A 19,535-nucleotide genomic window follows, 5' to 3' on the forward strand; every position below is an offset into this window, starting at 1 on the left:
GATAAATAGATAAACTGGTTGACAGATGACAGATAAGATGGAGATAACAGATGTGGCTAAAACACGAATAATTTTTCAAAACAGATTTGAGATTTACTTTAAGACTGAGAAATAATCACACTAACTAGATGAAGATGCTTTAGGTAAGGAACAAACCAGCTGGTTGTATACACAGAGTATAAGACAATAGACAATTTTCACCTTAGCTCAGGGCATGTTACTGGGACTCAATAAATGTTTATAGTGGAACTATAATCATAGTAAATTTAACAAATTTAAAAATATGATATTGAGATAATCTAGTCTTTTCTCAGAATAATAATGTTAAAAGTCTCTAAGAAAAATGAGAACGAATCTATATAATCATAATCAAACCCCACTCGTTTTCACTGAATCATAATTAAAAACCACAAAACAAAATTCGACTAATGTGTACCCTGTATTAGCTTCAGAGAAAGAAATGGATTAGAACATTTCCACAAGAATATTAAAAAATCAATATTTTGGAAAGCAAAAGGAGAGAGCTATTTTGGGCTGATGCTGTAAGCAACCTAACTCACAAAAACGACAGTACTAATTATTGTTAAGCAATTAATACTTTGCATAAATGTCAGTGGTCTTATTAGGTCTTAAAAATAAGAGGATTCTAAACAGAGGTTGAGATTTCACCTTTAACTCACTCTATGGATTTTCCAGATCATGGCATAGATTGAGATTTTTGAAAAGCTCTTCTGTAAACTACAACAGACAAGACAAGGAGTACTTGGGAAGGTCCATGAACACGGCTGCATAAGTGCGAGAGTGGCTTCTCGGCAGCTTTGGCACTCTGGGTGGCCCCCTGGAGGGCGTGGGGGGCACGTGAACACACCCAGACACTAATCTGTATCTGTATGTGGGAGCCAGCGTGGGGCGATGGGGAGGCCGGTCCCCTGGCAGTGGGTGGGCTCTGCTGGCGGTCCAGCGTTGGTCTTCTCCACGACTGCCTACGCTCCTGCGATCTGCAATATTTCTTTGACAAATGGCTACCAAGTGAGTCAGTTGAGTGGGGAAAAGTGCATTAAAATTGAAAAGGGAAGGTGAGTATGTAATATTAACGTAAGAAGAATAAACATGTGATTCTGATACAATAATATTCGGGAGTGTGCCCAGAGATGACGCAAACATTGCCATCCTGGCGAACGCAGAGAATCCCAGAAGGGTCACGGTCCTGGGTACATCAAGGGTTTGGTGTACATGGTCTATTAGGTCCTAAAAACTTGATAACATCTTAAAGATCAAGTAACTTCCTTTAAGGGAGAAAAATATTTAAAATATTTTCCAAATTTAACCTGATGGTCTCCTGGGCACCATATGCGTTCATTACTAATGCATTTGTCTTATTAATTTTTTTTTTGAGAGAGAATTTTAAAAAATCTAATAAACAGTTAAGAAACTTTGCTTCTGGCATTCTCCTCAGCTTAGATATGAGTTAGAGATTCCAGCAAACTCTAACTGGAAAACAGAAAATTCAATCCATGGTTCTGTTTTATAATGTTCATTTTTAAATAATTTGTTTATCTGAACTGACTGGATTGTCAACCGAGGTTTCTCATATTTAGAGGTAGGCAAACAAAATATTATCAATGTAAGGTTGTCATCCTACCTTTTATGAGAAGAATGAACTATGTTTTATCCTTTCTAAGGTTTTATTTTCTTTTCTGCCATTGCACTGTTCTTTCATTTATGAAATGATGGTACTAGTACGTGATAGTTGTTACTAATTGGTTTTTCTTCCTTCTCCTCCTCTTCCTCTTCATGTCCTTACTTGTAAAAATATTTAGCAACCCTATGCCTCGCCAAATTTTGGAGGGAGATTTTTATCAATTCTTAAACACCCAACAAGAAATAAAAATAAAGAATTTCTTGCTCATGCCATACCTTTTTTTATCCTTCACTCCCTCCTTTCCTTCCTCTATTGCAATTTTAATACGACTATTATAAGCGTTAACAGTTATTAAATACTTTATTAGGTACTAGGCTAAGCACCTTTTTGGCACTGTGTTACTTAACCCTTAAAACTATCCTATGACTATCCTAAGTCTCATTCCCCCATTTTACAAATGAAGAAACTGAATTCCAGAGAGGGCAGGTCATGTAAGTGGCTGGGTTGGTATTCAAATTCGGGTCTGCAGGACTTCAAAGCTTAGGCTTTCTTCTACACTAACTTATATTTAATTTGCCTTAATATGAACTAATCGGGCTTCCTCATGCATTCCTTTAGATAAACGTAAATACTCATGTTTACGCTCATTATTTAAGCATTGTTGGCTATCTTATATCTCACTTTCGGTCTGCCGCCCCATTTCACATAAAGCAAAATAAGCAGGGAGTAAGGGTATGCCAGCTGTGGAGTTTTCATGTTTTAGTTTAAACTTTAACTTTTGGAGAAATAAGATTTCTCTTGATTATAAGAATCTTCCTCAGTGAGTAAAAAAGGATATTCCCCACGTGTCTTCCTCAAGGAAGGTCTAAAATAATGGCAGTCAAGGCGATCATCTTTCAAATAAACACATTTTGCTTTTCTAATGGGAGGTGAATTATATAACATATGCACATTTTAGAAATAATTGTATATTCTAAGAAATTCCATGATTATTATGACCGAAGTTTTGCCATATTAAAAATGTGAGGGACTGGGCCAGGCTTGGGGTGTCAAGGTTAAGAGCTTTCATTTCAAAGTCAGAGCCAGGTTGGGTCCTGGCTTAGTCATTTGCTAACTTGTGTGACCTCATTTTTCCGAGTCTTAGTTTCCTCAACTGGAAAAATGGAGCCAATAATAGTTTCTAACCCCAGAGTTATTATGAATGAAGAAGACTGAATGAGTCAGTATAGTTAGTGCCTCATAAAATTCTTGATTTTATTATCGTTTTGTTGTGTTGCTGTTACTACCACTGTGTGGTAACTCATGAAACGGTACATAAATTTCAGTTTAGTACCTCAAATCAAAAATATTAAGAATAGCTGATTTTTAAAGTCATTAGTTACATGCAAAAATATTAAGAATAGCTGATTTTTAAAGTCATTAGTTATGATGCCCACAAAATGAACTGGCTTAATCTATCCATCTGTAAAAATGAAAATTAGTATTTATTTAGAATTACTCGTACAACTAAGGAATGTTTGAGATTCCCTAGATGATACTATAGGATCAAAATAACAACTTATAGTGCAGGAAAAGCACTCTGAGCATCAGTTCAAGTAGAGACAAGCACCCAATTATCGGTCATTTTTGTATTAAACCTACACTAGTAATGACGTACAGCAAGATATGGGTATAGGCACTTATAATTCTTCTTTTTCCCAAAAAGAGTCAATGATTGAGCTAATTTAACACAGAATATTTGTCATTTTGAGTTTTGTTGCTGAGCAGCAGTCTTTAGACTTAGCAAAATGGAATATTGCAAAAAAGCACAGATGGTATCGAGCTGCTGTCACAAACGTAGGTGTGCATCCCCCGCCCTTGTGAAATACGCAGCAGCCTGGGCTTGTTCAAGTGCACAGGCTAGTTTTACAACATTCGATTGTGTGCGTGTGTGTTTAAATGGTTCAATATGCCGAATTTAAAATTTTTTAAATAAATATTAAAAGCATATATTATTTATCCATATACCCATCAAAAATATGATACTAATCCAGGAGACACCGAAGAGAATTAAGTTTAACTCTAAAGTACAAATGCTTCTATGAGCAGGTTTCTTTGTTGTTTGTTTTGGTTTGGCTTTTTTTCTTCTAGCGTTCTTACCTGAGAAGATTTGGCAAGCTTCTGAGTATATTCCTTCTCAATCTGCTTCAGCCTGCTGTTGGCCTGAAAAACACACATATGTGAACACACACACACACACAGGGACCTGTGAGCTTGGTATCTCTTCCACATGCCTCTCACCAGGCAGCTGGGACGGGTGCCAGCTGCTCCGCCCTTCTGGAGAAGCCAGAAAACCACAGGGCTCGTCTTTGATCTAATGCCAACTATTCATCACTTAAAAAGCAAAGAGAAAAAGAAAAAAAAAAGACCTCTCCTGCCAATTATTAGACAAACACAGACTTCTGTGGAGAGAGAGAGAAAAGGAGGAGGAGAGACAGAAACAGACACAGCAAGAGTGTGAAGACTCAGGAGGTAAAGTGAGGAAAGGGAGAGGAAAGAAAGGAGAAGAAAAAGGAAAAGAAAGAGGGGGAGAGGGACTTGGAGGAGGAGGAAAATGTAATACTCATTCCCTTAGTTTAAAGAGAAAAAATAAATACATTCTCCTGGGCAGAGGCAGACAGGAGAATTTTGGATTCATTGAGCGGAGTTGAGCCCCCATTCTGCCTAACACACAGAACTATTTTTCGAAGTGACAAATATATCTAAATGAAACATTTTTTAAGTCCTGGAGGTAGGGTGGCCTTGCCAGAGTAAGTGTGCATTACTTAGAACTCGATTATGTCCTTTGCCACTCGAGTCCCAATCCTTTGTATGGAACCTGCTTTCCCGCTCTCTCGAAGCTTTTGGGATCTTCCCTTTACTCTTAGTGTTTGTAAGTGTCACAGTGACATGCCCTGGACGGGGCCTTTTTTATCCCCCACTGTGCAGGCACTAAGTGGGCCCTTTTGACCGGAGCTCATGTCCTTCACCTCCAGAGGTTCTGGTCACTACTCTCGTGATTTCCTTTCTTCTTCTCCCTGTGTCTCTCCCTCGTTTCTGTTGTCTCTCTGAAGCTCTGGTGGCTGGACCTCTCAGGCTTTTTCTTATTGTTTCTATTTTCTTGTTTCTATTTTCGATTTCTTTGTCTTCTTTATCTTTTATAGAGATTTCTCAACTTTTAATTTTAAACTTTCTATTGGATCCTTTAAAAATTCTGCCATACTATTTGGAACTTCCAAGAGTGTTGTTGTTGTTGTTGATGCTCTGAACAGCATCACCGCTCCCTTTTTTTACAGATGGGGAACTTGAGGCACAGAGAGGTTAAGTAACTTGCCCGGCATCACACAGCTGGAAGTGCTGGAGCCAGGACTCAATCCTGAACAGCAGAGCATGGGTGCTTCACCCGCCAGAGCATATCGCATGATGTGTCTCAATATAGTCTCTATTTCTCCTGAGGTTATTAATTTCATATACACCTTTAAACATCTATGTCTGTATCTACACATACACACATATTATTTTTTTTGTCTGATCTGATGAGTATCTGTGTTTTCTCTGGGTTCCTTTTATTTATTTGTTTTGCCAGCCTGGTTTGGTCTCTGTTTTTTACTTTAGATAGTTTCCTCAATTGTCTGGTAACCTATGGTTTTCTGTTTTAAAGTGAGGCCCTCTAAAATGTGCAGGCTTAGTGATAGACAGACATCATCATGGGGTCACAGAGGTGCCTGGACTTTCCCATGTCAGTATGTGACCAAACGTTCTTCCTGGACTATCTTGCCCAGAGCTGCGACCCCCATGTTACTGCCTGGCAGCACAGATCTGGCTTCCAAGGCTTCCAGAAGGGCACACAGGTGTTCAGGATACTGACTCTTGCACAATCCCGTTTTCATTTTTGCCCTCAGCCATACCTGGGTCTCTCTCATTCCATCTTTCCAGAGAGCAAATCAAGGGTGGGGGCAGGGGTGGCTAGGGAACAAATCGTACATTGAAACCCTAACCCCAATGTGTGGTTCGTAGAGGTTAAGACCTCTGGGAGCCAGTTGGGTCATGGGGTGGAGCCCGAATGAATGGGATTAGTGCCCTTGGCGGGAGAGGCCAGAGACCTTTCTGCCATGTGAGGATGTGACGAGGAGACTCAGCCTGCCATGGGAAGAGGTCTCCCGCCGGGACTGACTATACCGGCACCTGACCTCAGACTTCCGGCCTCCAGACTGTCAGAAATACATTTCGGTTCTTGATAGGCCATCTAGTTTATGGTTGCTTAGTCACACAACCTGAGCTAACACAACAGTCATGTGTTTTAAGTTCAAAAGCGATTCCTTAGAGTTTATTTCATAAATCTCTCTGTTATGTATAATCCCACTGAGTACACTGGGCAGTTCTGTTTTTTGAGAATAGAGAAGGTATACGACTATTGTTATTCTTTCTGGTAAGCCATCAGACTACATTCCAGCTCTATAATTAACGAAGCCATTCTCCATTACAGAATTAAGGCCACTCTGAACCTCTTGAAGTTCTCTTTGTCTTGGTTCGCATTCTGCCAATATTTTTTAAATCACAAAATGCTTGATAAAGTATTCAATGCTGATCTAATAAACACTTACAGAGCTCTTACGATATTCCAGGCACTGTTGTTAAGTGCTTTAAAAATATTTACTCACTAGGAAATATAAAAATTGTAATGTCATAAAGATTAAGTTGCTTTTCTCTAAAAAAGTTGGAGTCAGAGATGCTGTTTAGGGCAGGGACAGCCTGTGTCTCAGCTGCAGATTCTCTTCATGCGTCTATGCTAGCCAGGCCAGAACCCTACAAACTCAAATAAGTTCCTTCACAGCTAACTATCCAATTCATTCATCCATTCCAGGCAATCAGGACTAGGCCAGTGAACAAAAAAGACAAAGCCTCTCCCTGCCTTTATGGAACATCTATCCTAGACAGTAACCAAAATAACTTATAAAAGTAATAATATGTTAGATGGTATAAGGGCTACAGAGAAGACAAAGCAGGAGAGCGATAAGAAGTGATGAAAAGTAGGGGGCAGTTTATAATGTTTTCAATGTGCAAGTTAGGGAAGGACTCATTGAGAGGATGACATGTAAGCAAGGACCTGCAGGAGACAAGGGATCCATGGTGAACTCCGGGCAGAGAGAGACAGCCAACACAAAGGCCCTGAGGCAGAGGTACGCATGGCACGCTCAAGGCACAGAGCGGTGGCCAGTGTATTTGGATCAGTGAGCAATGTCTCCCTTGGACAAGACGAGGTCTAAGAGAGCTCAAGGGGCTAGACCCTGCATGGTGTTGGAAGCAACTGGGGAATGTGGTTTTTAAGATGAGTGAAATGAAGAGTCACTGAAGAGTTTTCGTATAAGAGTGACATGAGTTAATACAAGTATTCATCAGATTACTTAGCTCTTGTTTGGGGCAAGAATCAGGTAGAGAAGCCATCTGAGATTTTTAGAATCTCACTAAAAATCCAGGATGGTAACAGAGGAGGTGGTGAGAAGTGGTTGGATTCTGAGGGAGATTTGAAAGTGGAATCAATTAGATATGCTATATGATGAAAAGAAATGAATCAAGGATAACTTCAAGATTTTTGTCCCAAGCAACTGAAGAATGGGGCTGTCATCATTACCTTACATCAGAAACACTATGGTGGAACAGGTTTGGGGAGATCATCAAGATCAGTTTTGGACACATTAAGCTTGGAGATGCCTACTGGACATCTGGTGCTGAAGTGAGAATGTAGGTATTAGAGTCTGGAGTTTTGGGGACTGGTCTAAGGCAGAAGCATAAATACAGACGTCAGTATATAAATGGCATACAGAACTATGCTACAAGGCAACAGTGTATATAAAAAGAGAAGTCTAAGTTACTGAGCCCTGGGCCTGCACATGCGAAGAGGCTGGAGATGAGGAAGAAAGCAGACAATGGCCAGAGAGATAAGAAATCCAGGAATCCTGAAGCCAAGTAAAGAAAATGTTCCAAGGACTATTAGACTGTGGCAAATGCTGCAGAGAGGTCATGTAACGTGAGGACTGAGGAATAACCACATGGCTTAAGCATGTGGAGGACATTGGTCATTGGGATAAAAGCAATTTTGGTGTAGTGGATGAGGATGAAAGACAGATTAGAGGGAGCTCAAGGGTGAGGAGAGGAATTGGAGCAGATACAAACAATTTGTTCAGAGTTTTGTTACAAAGGGAAGGAGAGAAACGGGCTGGAGATTTCAGGGGAAATAGGTGAAGAAAAGGCTGATTTGTTTGGTTGTTTTCTTCTGTGAGCTGAGAGAAATAAGAGCATGAGTGTAGGCTTATGGGAAAGATCTGACCGTGCAAGGGAAATCAGATGATGCCAGAGATTTACTGACAGATGCCCCTGAGTGAAGGCGAGGCGTGGGATCTAGAGCACATGGGGAGGAAGAGATGGCCTCTGATGGAAAGTGCGGGTAAATCATCCCCAGGCACAGTGGTGGCAACTTCCCATCTTCCCCGTGGAGTAGAAGGAAAGATTCATCAGGTAAGCCTGAGGATGGCAGAAGAGGCTGTTGGGAGATTTGAGGTGTGAGGGAAGGATATGAACAGGCATCTAGGAAACTGGGAAGGGACTGAGGAATATACTGTGAGTCCCAGGACTCCAGGAAGAACTACAGTCCACTTGAAGTTACCAGCACTGAATTTAAAGTGAGACCAGCTGGTGATATGAAAACTTCTAGAACTGATAGTAGCTACATGGGGCAAAACCAATACTCTGGAGAATAATGAGAGTAATCGAAGAAATAAAATTAATTTATCAACCTTCAAGGTTTTTACTATGTATTTGAACCTAAGTCAAAGCTGCCCAAATTTATGAACTTCTTAGATAAATCTAAACGGTTCTGATTTTGCATGGTTGAAACTTAATAGCTAATTTATCATGCAAACTGTCCCCAAAACGCTTTTTTGAATGAATTTCTTCTCAGGATGGCACTGATGGTACATTTTATTTCCATACAAAAAACTAAGTTAGGATTAGGTATTTCAACCCAAGACTTATTTTCATAACTATCATTACTGTAGAGAAATACAATTTTCAAACAATCGTCTGCAGCATGGCCTGAACAGATACAGAATAACAGATGAGGCAAAAAATAATAATTTTGAAGTGACCAAAGTTGTTTTGTTGCTGCTGCTGTTTCAATGTCTGGCTCTTTCTCACTGTTCCTGCTTATTCTTGGGCCTGCTCTGTGCCCTCCACCAAGCACTGAGGTCCCTCTGCTCTCCTACGGCCTCTTCCTCAGGTCGTTCTTCCCTGTGAAAGAGCCCACTGGGTTGGTCCACTCTCTCTATATAATTCTTGTCAAAATCTTGGGTTTAAAACCCAACTGGAAAGCAACAAACCAACTAATTGTCACAAAGGTGTCAACGGCTGTTATTCACCTTAAAATGCTACCCTATTCTCACAGGGTACTTTGCATTGTGCCTTAACTCAAAAAAAAGTTCTTCATTCCTTGATTTTCCATTTCCTATCACTAACAGTGAAAATTCAGACATTCATGATTTCCAGGAAGGTGATTTGGAAGAAAATTAGGAGACTCCTCTAGAATACTTACATTTAAGGCAAGCCCAGATCTAATAAAGATAATTTTCTTTAAAATGTAATAGCATATGTTTCTGAATAAAATACTTGTTTTTAGGATTAAAAAAAGCATGCTTCCAAGTTTCTTGAAATGTAGCATAAAGTTCAAATTATTATTTTCTAGCAGTATTTTCTACTCAGAAGCTTTGTAGGCATCTATTTGAAGCGTCTTCAAACACTGACTACAGTTAACACAAGTTGGTGCCAGATGTTAATACATAACTGTCACAACCCTACAACAGAAGTATTCAGAGAATTCACAACCGATATTTATATTTAATTTAATCTGAAATATTTACAGAACTTTCAAACTTGAAAATCTCTATATTTTACCTCCTAATAAATAGGTACAAATTTGTGAAGCATAAATAAAATTCATGATTTCCGCTTGAGCCATGATGGAGTAACTGGAACCATATTTAATCTGCTACAGTAAACAGCTAGAAAACTAGACAAAATATAAGAAAAACTTTTAGGATTAGGCTGTTGGGAAACAAGAAGCACAGGACTGTCGCCCCGTGAAGAGAAAGGAAAAAGTGAAGTAGGCTCTACAACCGCCCCTTCCTTTCTGGAGGCACATTCTGGGTCCGAACATAGAGAAAGGGAGTTGAAGCACAGCACAGCGGTAGTGTGAACTGAGGAGATGAAGACCAGAGGCTGGGAAGATGGGGGCAGCTGGAATCTGGGGGGGCAAGGCACCAGACGGGAGGGAGCGCACAGAAGTCCCTAGAAGTCCCGGCATTCCCTTGAGACTGTTGCTGACACTAAGCTGTGCACATATAGGGTTAAGTTCTGTAGGACGAAGTAAAAAGTGGCAGGTGAGTTTTAAGATAAGTACTTTCCAAAGCTCACACAAAGCTGAGAGATATCTGAGTTCTGACCAATCAGAATGGAGTCATCACAGAACGTCACGCTTTAGTTACGGGGTTAGACTAGCCTTAAAGTCAACTTTAAATCTGCTCTAACAAAGTTTGAAGATTAAGTCTCAAATGGATCAAACAAGTAACTGGTTCTTAAACAAAGTTCAATATTTTTCAAAAGAAGTGAAGAAAATTCAGCATTCAACAACATAAAATTCACAATGTCCGGCATCCAATAAAAAATAACGAGATATGAGAAAAAGCAGGACTATGTGAGCCGTAAGCAGGAGAAAAATCAGTCAATAGAGTTAGACCTAGAAATGACAGAGATGGTGAACCCAAATATTTAAACAAAAACATGAACATAATGAGAGAAATAAAAAATAAAAACTAAATAGCCCAGAGCACAGTAATATATTATCTGAATGAAAAGTTTCACTGGATGGGATCAACAAGAGATTCAGCGCCGCAGAAGAAAACATGAGTGAATATGACAGTATGCTAATATAAAAGTAGATTTGGGAACAAAGAAGCTTAACAGAAGAAAAAGAGGGATATTTCCTAATGGGAAATAATTTAATGCATAAGAATGATACAGCCATCCTAATGTGTATTACCTAACTTCAAGAGCTTCAAAATAAATGAGGCAAAGAGTGACAGAACTGAAAAGAGAAACAGGCAAATCCACAAATTATAATAGAGGAGATTTCAACCCTTCTCTCTCAGGAACTGACAGGAAAGTATATAGAAAACTAGTGAAGAAACAGATGATCTGAAAAACACTGGCAACCAGCCCTACCATTAATCAAGAGAAACTATATTATGAGACATACAACAAATATCAATAAACTTTAAAAGGATTGAAATCATACACACTACATTCTCTGGTGAAAATAAAATTAGAGATCCATAACAAAAAGGTATCTCATAATCCCCAAATATTTGGAAAATAAAAAATATACACCTAATTCCCATGAGTCAAAGAAGAAATCACAGAGGCAATTAGAAGATATTTTTAAGTTAATGAAGGAAGATCTAAAATAAATGATATAAGCTTCCCCTGAAGAAGCTCGAAAGAGAATAGCATTTTTTTTTAAAAAAAGTAAGCAGAGAAAATAATAAACATAACAGTAGAAATCAATAAAATAGGAAACGGAAAAACAATAGAGAACATCAATGAAACCAAAGCTGGTTCTTTGAGAAGAGATAAATAAAACTGAGAAACAACAGAGAAGACATAAATTACCAATATCAGGAATGAGAGAGAAGGGGCATCAATATCAAATCCGTCAGACATTAATAGAGCAATAAGGAAATGTTATGAACAATACGTTATCAATTTTTTTTGACAATTTAGGCAAAATATATAAATCTTTTACATGATATGAATTATCAAAAGCAACTCAAGAAATAGAAAATTCAGAGTCCTATATCCATCCCACTGTATTCACACACACACACACACACACACACACACACACCCCCTTCTATATTCAAGCCCAAGTGGTTTCACTAGTGAATTCTATCAAACATCTAAGGAAGAAATAATATCAGCTCCACATAAAGTCTTCCAGAAAATACATCATGATAACTGGTTAATGGAGTAAAGTTCCTTCACCACAACGTGAGTCCCACCATCAAAAGCCCGAACGCCATTAGTTCTCCCCAGTCTTCCTTCCTTTCATATCACCACTGTTTTTTCCTACACTGACTCCTTTCCATTACAAAGAGGCTAGTTTTTCAAACACACACACGCACACATGCATGCACGCACGCACACAGCCCTCCCTGAAATCCTCCTATATCCCTGTGATGGTTTCACAAATATTTACTTTGAGTACGTCCTCTGTGTTGGGCACTGCATATTTACAGAGGTAAAGATTTAAAATAGTTGGGGAGGAGACAGATAAGTAAATACATAATATACAGCATAAGCGTCATGAAAGAGCTATGCACAGGGTGTTATTAGGGAAAAACTATGAGATACCTCACATTAGAGGCTTTTGAAGGAGATGAATATTAAAGGATAATGATGATGATGATAATGATGATGATGATCATGACAGCAACAAAACTACTAATATTTATTTTGCACTTACTCTGACAAATATTCTTTAAGTGCTTTAGACATATCTCTCTTAAAAACTCTGAGATAGGCAAGATTATTATCCTAATTTATAGACAGTAAAACTGAGAGATGGGAAGGTTAAAAAATGTGCTCAAGGTTATCTGCTAGAGATGAATAAGAATTAACTGAAAAAGGAAAGAGAAGAAAATTCCAGGTGACGAGAATAATGTGGACAAAATCTTGAAGGAGCATGGTATATTTGAGGCACCAAGCTACCTTTTCTTCCTTCACAGCCACATTTCTCAAAAAGGAATCTCTACCCTCTACTTCCATTTCAATTACTCGTTAGTTCAAGACATATTTATTGAGAAGCGTGGTGACTAACCATTCTTTTTTCCTCAATGTGACACTGTTCCCTCCATTCGACTCATCAATGACCTTACTGCATAAAGAGGCCATTTTAATATTATTCAATATTTTTTTATTATAAAAGTAAATACAGAGTGTGGTGATGGTTGACAATTCTGTAAGTTTATTAAAAACTCATTAACCATACTCTTAAACAAGAATTTTATGGTTTGTAAATTTTATAACAATAAAGCTGTTTTTAAAAATTATATACATGCTTAGTATAGGAAACTACATGTATATAATACATATAATATTTCCTGTAATCTATCATCCAGAGTAACAATGTTGACGTTTTAGTGATTTTTATGTGCAATAATATATTTTCATGTATCAGAAGATTTCTGAAGTTTCCAACCTGGTATCTTCGTCCACCCCTCGACCCTCACCAGCTTGGTGTCCACCTCTATGCCTCTCAGGAAGGACGACACAGCAAAGGTGCCCAGAAAACAGAAGAGGTAATTTTTGGCCTTTGATCATAACCTGGGCTGATGGGATCGGGGCATAAAAGTCAATCAAAGTGGGTTTTACTCTGCCTGCTCCCCTCACTTTCTCCCCGGCTCCAGACTAGAAATGATTCTCCAGATTGGGGGAATGAGACACAGTCTGAAGTGAAGGGAAAATGCTTGTCTATGAGTCTGTTCCTGAGAAAAGGCTCTGTTTCTGGCCTGACTCTCTGGGCTGGGCCTGAGGGATGGGGAAAGCACGGACACACCACACAGGCAGGGCTAGTGGAAGGCCAGGGCGGCCTGTGCCGCACGCCAGAGGGAGCGAGGGGCTGTCTGACCCAGCGTTCTTAGCCACACTGTTGTATACACTGCACCCAAAGCAGAAATGGGCTGTGTGTGTGTGTGTGTGTGTGTGTGTGTGTGTGTGTAAGCAGGTCAGCAAGGCTGCTATACCCAGTTCCCTGTGCACTCACACCTCTCCCTGACCATGGGCAAGAAGAATGTAAAACTTCCTGGGTGTCTGAGAACAGTGTGGACGCAGCAAAGAGAATGGAAGGTCTCAGAGGCTCCCATAGAGGAAGGAGGGATCACAGAGAAGTGACCCGGATCCACTGACTACCAGAGATCAGTGGGGACAACAGATGTCTCAGTGGATGCCTGGGTGGACGGGTGGTGCCCAGGAACAGGACCCCATGCTTCATCCCACACCATGGCACGGCAGAGCCCCCGGGCCTACGTGCTGTCCTTGGGAAGGGGGAGAGTGACTGAGGTCTGAGGTGACTGAAGTACGAAATTTTTGCCACACAGCCAAATGGTGACTCAAAACAGAAATTGAGATTATAGTAAAATAAGCACTTCTAAATTTATGACCTGAGATTTGTGCCCTTTTCTGGTATATCACTATTAAGGGTGAGGGTAAGACTTTCGTGGTACTTGGCTCAGATCCTAGCTCTACGTGCCAGGTCAGGATACAGCTATGAATAAGATAAAGTTCCTTAAGTTGCATCCTAAGACTTTTGAATATTTGAGTCAAGGATAAGTTCTCAGTTTCATACAATTATTACAGGAAAGGGTACTTTAAAGAATTCTTTAATTCTTTTCTACCATTATGTATAAATTTCAACTTGAACTGAAATAAACAAAACCTTGAAAATTAAAAAAAAGACAAAACAAACAAACCAAAAAAACCCAAAAAAATCAAACCCGACTTGAGAAAATGGCAAACTAGTATAAATAGCAAAACATCTGTAAATGTCAGTGCTTCCTATTTAGTGACTCTTCAGCTTTAATTCATTTCTGGAAAACTGATTGAGTCATTTTACATAGTTGCTTTACCCAGGACCAGAATCTAATAATTAGAAACTCTCAAGTGTGTTTTTTTTTTTTTTACTGCTTGGTTATTTTGTAAAAACGCTGGAGAGAAGCTACATTCTCTATTAAAAAAGGAAGAAACTAGACAGTTTAGGAAAGGGGCTGTAGTATCATTATCAATAGCAGTATTTACTGAGTATCTAGTACTAGTAAATACTAGTATTTACTGAGTATCTAGTACTAGTAAATACTAGTAAATCCATTCTCAGAAAAAGTGCCCATATTCCTAAATTTGGCCCTGTTTCTGAAAATGCTGAATCAGTATTAGATACATTCTCTGTTCACACAGAATGAATAACTGTGGTCAACACTGTGGACTAAAATAATGTGTATTTAATGGCAGATAACCTAAAAAATAACACAGGACAGTTGATTTTATGCTCTTACTGTAATTCACAAGGAGTAATTTTCTCACCATTGCGACATATACATTTACATGGCTAACACCCATAAATGATCACAGAAGATTTACATGAATTTCCACCCCACTCGCTGAATAAGAAAGCAAACTGTGAAACAAGCTTATGGAACTAGTTAAAGAATTAAGATCTAATCATATTTCCAAAGCTCACCCTCAGAGAAGCACTGAAGCAGAGGCCACAGAAACTGAAACTCATTTATTACTCAAGCAGAAATATAAACTTGAAGAGAATGATGGAGGAAAAAAACACTTTAGTTTGCTCAAGGGAAGAAGCAACTATTCTCTGATGTGCAAAAAAAAAAACCTTATCATCAAAGACCAAATGTAAATGGGGTCAATAAATTTTTTTAAGAATCTCTACTTTCTATAATAATTTTATGTTTTTGTTACTGTTATGCTTTACACCAAAATCTAATATTGCATGATTTGACAAAAAGAAAATGAATACTGTATTTAACAAATTTTAACATATATAACTTTAAATATACTTAATATATTTACATATGAGTGGCACATTTGTTGGTATAGTAGCAAATAGAAGATCCATTTCAAATATTCGACTTCAGACGCCAAAAAATATTGACATTTTCCAATGGTCAAATGGTATAACTAAATTATTGGTCAAGTAATAAATTATCTCAAGTTAAGTTTTGAATTTAGGAGTTAGATGTTCTCATTTGGCATACTCATAAATCACATTAATATTTTACTAATTATTTTTGAAAAATTTCTATGTTTTGGCTCATTTGTATAAAGAAAAATGTCATGAAATAATGCATTCCAGGAAGTTGCTATGTTAGATTTGTAGGGAGTTCAATATAAAGTAGTAATCTCAATAATTAACAAAAGTTCTATTTCCTCTATTGGGTAATTTGGAAGTTTGGAATAGGTGTTGAGAGGACATTCTTTAGAGATTTAGTCATTAGCTCTTCCTAATTAAAAATGTCCGAGAGCTTATCTAGTTTTCCAGGATCGTCCATAGTGAGATAGAATTACTATACCAATTCACTGAAAAATAATATTCAAAACATGTGACAACAGTGAGCACGATGCCTATATAAAATATGTCCTTTCCCACTTTGTCTGCAAACATAGGGTCTTCAGTTACTTTTGCTGCTGTGCAGCTGAATTTCTCATCACCCAGACCCTCAAACCCACTCCAACCATGTTCTTCATTAATTCAAGTCGCTTTGACTATTCCAGCGATTATGCCAAATGGTTAGCAGTTGAGTGCAGTGGTTAACAGCACGAGCTTTGAAGTTAAACCTGGGTGGTGTGACCATGGGCAATTTTTTTCATTTTCCTGGGCATTATTTTACGACTTGCAGATAAAGTGGACAACAAAGATGAAATGGAACTGAGCTTTGGCAAGATGGGAATGGGAGAAGTTCAAGATGGCAAGGGATCGGAGAGTGGTGAGCAAGCACTGGAATGAGGACAAAGGCCAGGTTCTCTAAGCGTGAGGGACGGGAAAACAAAACGTAAGGCAAGAGTGATCAAAAGGAGAGCCTGACAGCCTGAGACCTTGGAGGTGAACTAGCTGAGTAATGCTGAGGTCTGAGGCATGAATAAGTAGAAGCAAGAGAGAAGTTACTTCACTACAGCTGAGCTTACAAAACTATAGATAGGATCAGGCCTTTAGAAAAGTTAGCTATCAAAGTCCATCTCTTGCAGTCAATTCTAGTTATTCCTTCTTGCTCATTCTTCCACTTTGAACCCATGACGATAACTATTTACCTCAGATTCTTTAGTAGGGGAGCAATTTTCATCCAGACATGTCTCAAAGCCTGGGTACTCTGCTGCTTGTGCCATTGCTAATAATTTTTATTTGTAAATGTTTAAATTATATAATTGACACATACAAAAGAAACATAATATTTTGTGTGTTTAAAAAACATGATAAAGGACCCTCCTAAAATAACCAGACGAATTAATATACAGCATTGAAACGTCGGTGCTTCCTCCCACCCCACTCCATCGCTTGCTTGCCTCCTCCCTAAATAAACCACTCTCTTAAATTTTATTTATTGCTTTGCTTAAAAATTATCTTATGTATAAGTACCTCTAACAGATGATTTAGGTTTACCTTTTTTTTTTAGCTTTTTACAAACATAATCATGCTCTATGTAATTTCCTGAAATGTCTGTTTCTCACACACCACTATCTCTAAAATTTATTTATGCTTCATTTGACATTGTATTTTCTTCATTTTTACTGCTTTAGAATATTCAATTGTGTGAACAGATCAAAATCATTCATTTTTCTTTTACTGGGCATCTGAACTTTTCAAGTGTTTTTCACTATGAGCCATGCAGCTGTGAACATTCCTGTACATGTCTTCTGGTGCATATTTGTGAGTTTCTAAGGCATGTGCTAAGGAGTTGAATTGATGGTTCATAAATCAAACATTCAACTTCACAGTATAACGCCGCCGACATCTTATGTTCTCACCACAGTATCTAAGAGTTTTTTCTGTTCCACATTTTCAGTAATACTTAGCATTGTCAGACTTCCTATTTTTAATAAAGGCTTTATTAAGATATAATTCACATATCATAAACTTTACACCTTTAATCTTTACGATTCAGTGGGTTTTAGTGTATTTATAGAGCTATATATCTATCAGTACTATCGAATTCCAGAACATTTTCATCACCTCAGAAAGAAACCCCACACTTGTTAGTTACTTCCCATTTTCTCCTCCACAAGTCGCTGGCAGCCACTAATTGACTTTGTCTCTATGGATTTTCTATGCTGGACATTTCATATAAATGGAGTCATGGAACATGTGGTCTTTTGTGACTGACTTCTTTCACTTAGCACATTTTCAAATTTCACCTCTGTTGTGGCATGCATCGATACTTCATTACTTTTCATTGTCAAATAATATTTCATTATGTAGATGTACCACATTTTGTTTATCCATTCATCAGTTGTTTGAATATTTGTGTTGTTTGTACTTTCTAGTTACAATGAATAATACTGCTGCAAACATTCTTGTACAAGTTTCTTTTGGAAATATGCTTTCCATTTTCATGGGCATATACTTAGGACTGGAATAGCTAGGTCATAAGGTAACTGTACGTTAAACTTTTTGAGGAACTACCAAACGATCTTCCAAAGTGACTGCACCATTCTTCATTCCCACCATCAAAGTGCGAGGGTTCTAATTTCTCCACATCCTTGCTAAAACTTGTTATTTTCATCTTTTTGATTATAGCCATCTGAGTGGATATGAAGTGGTATGTTGTTGTTGTTTTGATTTGCATTTCCTTAATGACTAATGACTGAGTTTCTTTTCTTCATCTGAGATGATCATATGCATTCTCTCCCCTTTTATCTGGTAATGCAGTGGATTTATATTGATGGGTTGCTAACAATAAATTACCCTTGAATTCATGCATTAGATCCGCTTTGTCACAATCATTTTTTATATATTGCTAGATTCTATTTCTACTTTTTTGTTAGAAAGTTTACACTTAACAGTAAATATGAGACTGGTATGTAATTTTATTTTTACTGCCCCTGATTTTCATATCAAAATTATACTGGCCTTGAATGGACTGGAGAATACTCCCCTCGTTTTCTTCTGATAGATTTTATATATTATTGAAATCATCTGTTCCTTGAAAGTTGGATAAGAACTTGAGCATAAACTCATTCGGGTCTGATGTTTTCATTGATGAAATACTTAAAACTAAATGTTCTATTTAACACCTGTAGAACTATTAGAGTTTTCTATTTCCTCAATCACATTTTCTAAAACTTTTCCTATTTTATCCAGATTTTCAACTTTATTGGCATTTATTATACTATTAATCTTTTCAATCTTTAATGGATCAGTAGCCATTTTCTCCATTTCCTCCCTTATCTATTTATGCCTTCTCCCTATTTTTCTGATTAGTCTTTCAGAAAGTTTGTATTTTACTAGTTTTTCAAAAGATTAAATTTTGCTTTTGCTAAATTACTTTTTATTAAAACTTCCTACTCCCTTGGCATCCATGACATTATTCTCTTCTGGTTCTCCAGGTGCTTCTCTGACAATCGTTTATTGATCTCTAGCTGACTTTAAATAAGAATTGCCCCATGCCATCTGTTCTTCCTATATCCTTTTAAAAATCCACTCATGGTTTTAAATCGCCTTTTTGTTGACATGACTTCCAACTCTTTATCTCTAGCTTCGACATCCCTTGCATCCAGATCAGACTCATATGGGACCTGCGCTCTCTGAGATATCTCTTAGGCACTCAGCTAACTGTCCCAAATGAACCCCATCATTTTTCTCCAAATCTGTTCCTCCTCTTGTTAATGGCACTTTCATTTAGTCACCCAAATTGGAAATTGAGAAGAATTTCTTAGAATCCTTCCCCCTCACCCTTGACAGTCCTGCCAATTTTTACTTCTAGGTCCTCGACTTTTCTTTCCTGATTTTTTTAAAAATTAAATTTATTGGGGTAACACTGGTTAATAACATTATATAAGTTTCATGTGTACAATTTTACAAAATACCATCTCTATATATTCCGTTGTGTGCTTGCCACCCAAAGTCTAGTCTCCTTCCATCACCATATATGACTCCGTCACCCTCTTCATCCTCCCTCCACCCCTTTTCCTTCTGGTAACCATCATACTGTTGTCTGTGTCTATGAGTTCGTTTGTTTTGTTTGTTGCTTTTTGTTTTATA

The 19,535-nt window shown here is 38.0% G+C and overlaps 1 protein-coding gene across 6 annotated transcripts in view; it reads right to left on the bottom strand.

Annotated features, from left to right (window-relative positions):
- The window catches only part of CEP112 (centrosomal protein 112), a 328,322-nt gene that overhangs the window by 81,189 nt on the left and 227,598 nt on the right, over positions 1-19,535 (bottom strand). For 5 of the 6 annotated variants that reach the window (XM_015589808.2, XM_015589807.2, XM_006912420.3 and 2 more), the window contains one exon: positions 3,782-3,844. The exons of the other annotated variant lie outside the window; for it this stretch is intronic. In XM_015589808.2, coding sequence (XP_015445294.1) covers positions 3,782-3,844 — 63 coding nt within the window. The remainder of the gene's footprint in view (positions 1-3,781; positions 3,845-19,535) is intronic. 6 annotated transcript variants of the gene reach the window in all.

Source organism: Pteropus alecto, unplaced genomic scaffold (genome assembly GCF_000325575.1).
Source record: "Pteropus alecto unplaced genomic scaffold, ASM32557v1 scaffold134, whole genome shotgun sequence".
Taxonomy (NCBI): Eukaryota; Metazoa; Chordata; class Mammalia; order Chiroptera; family Pteropodidae; genus Pteropus; species Pteropus alecto.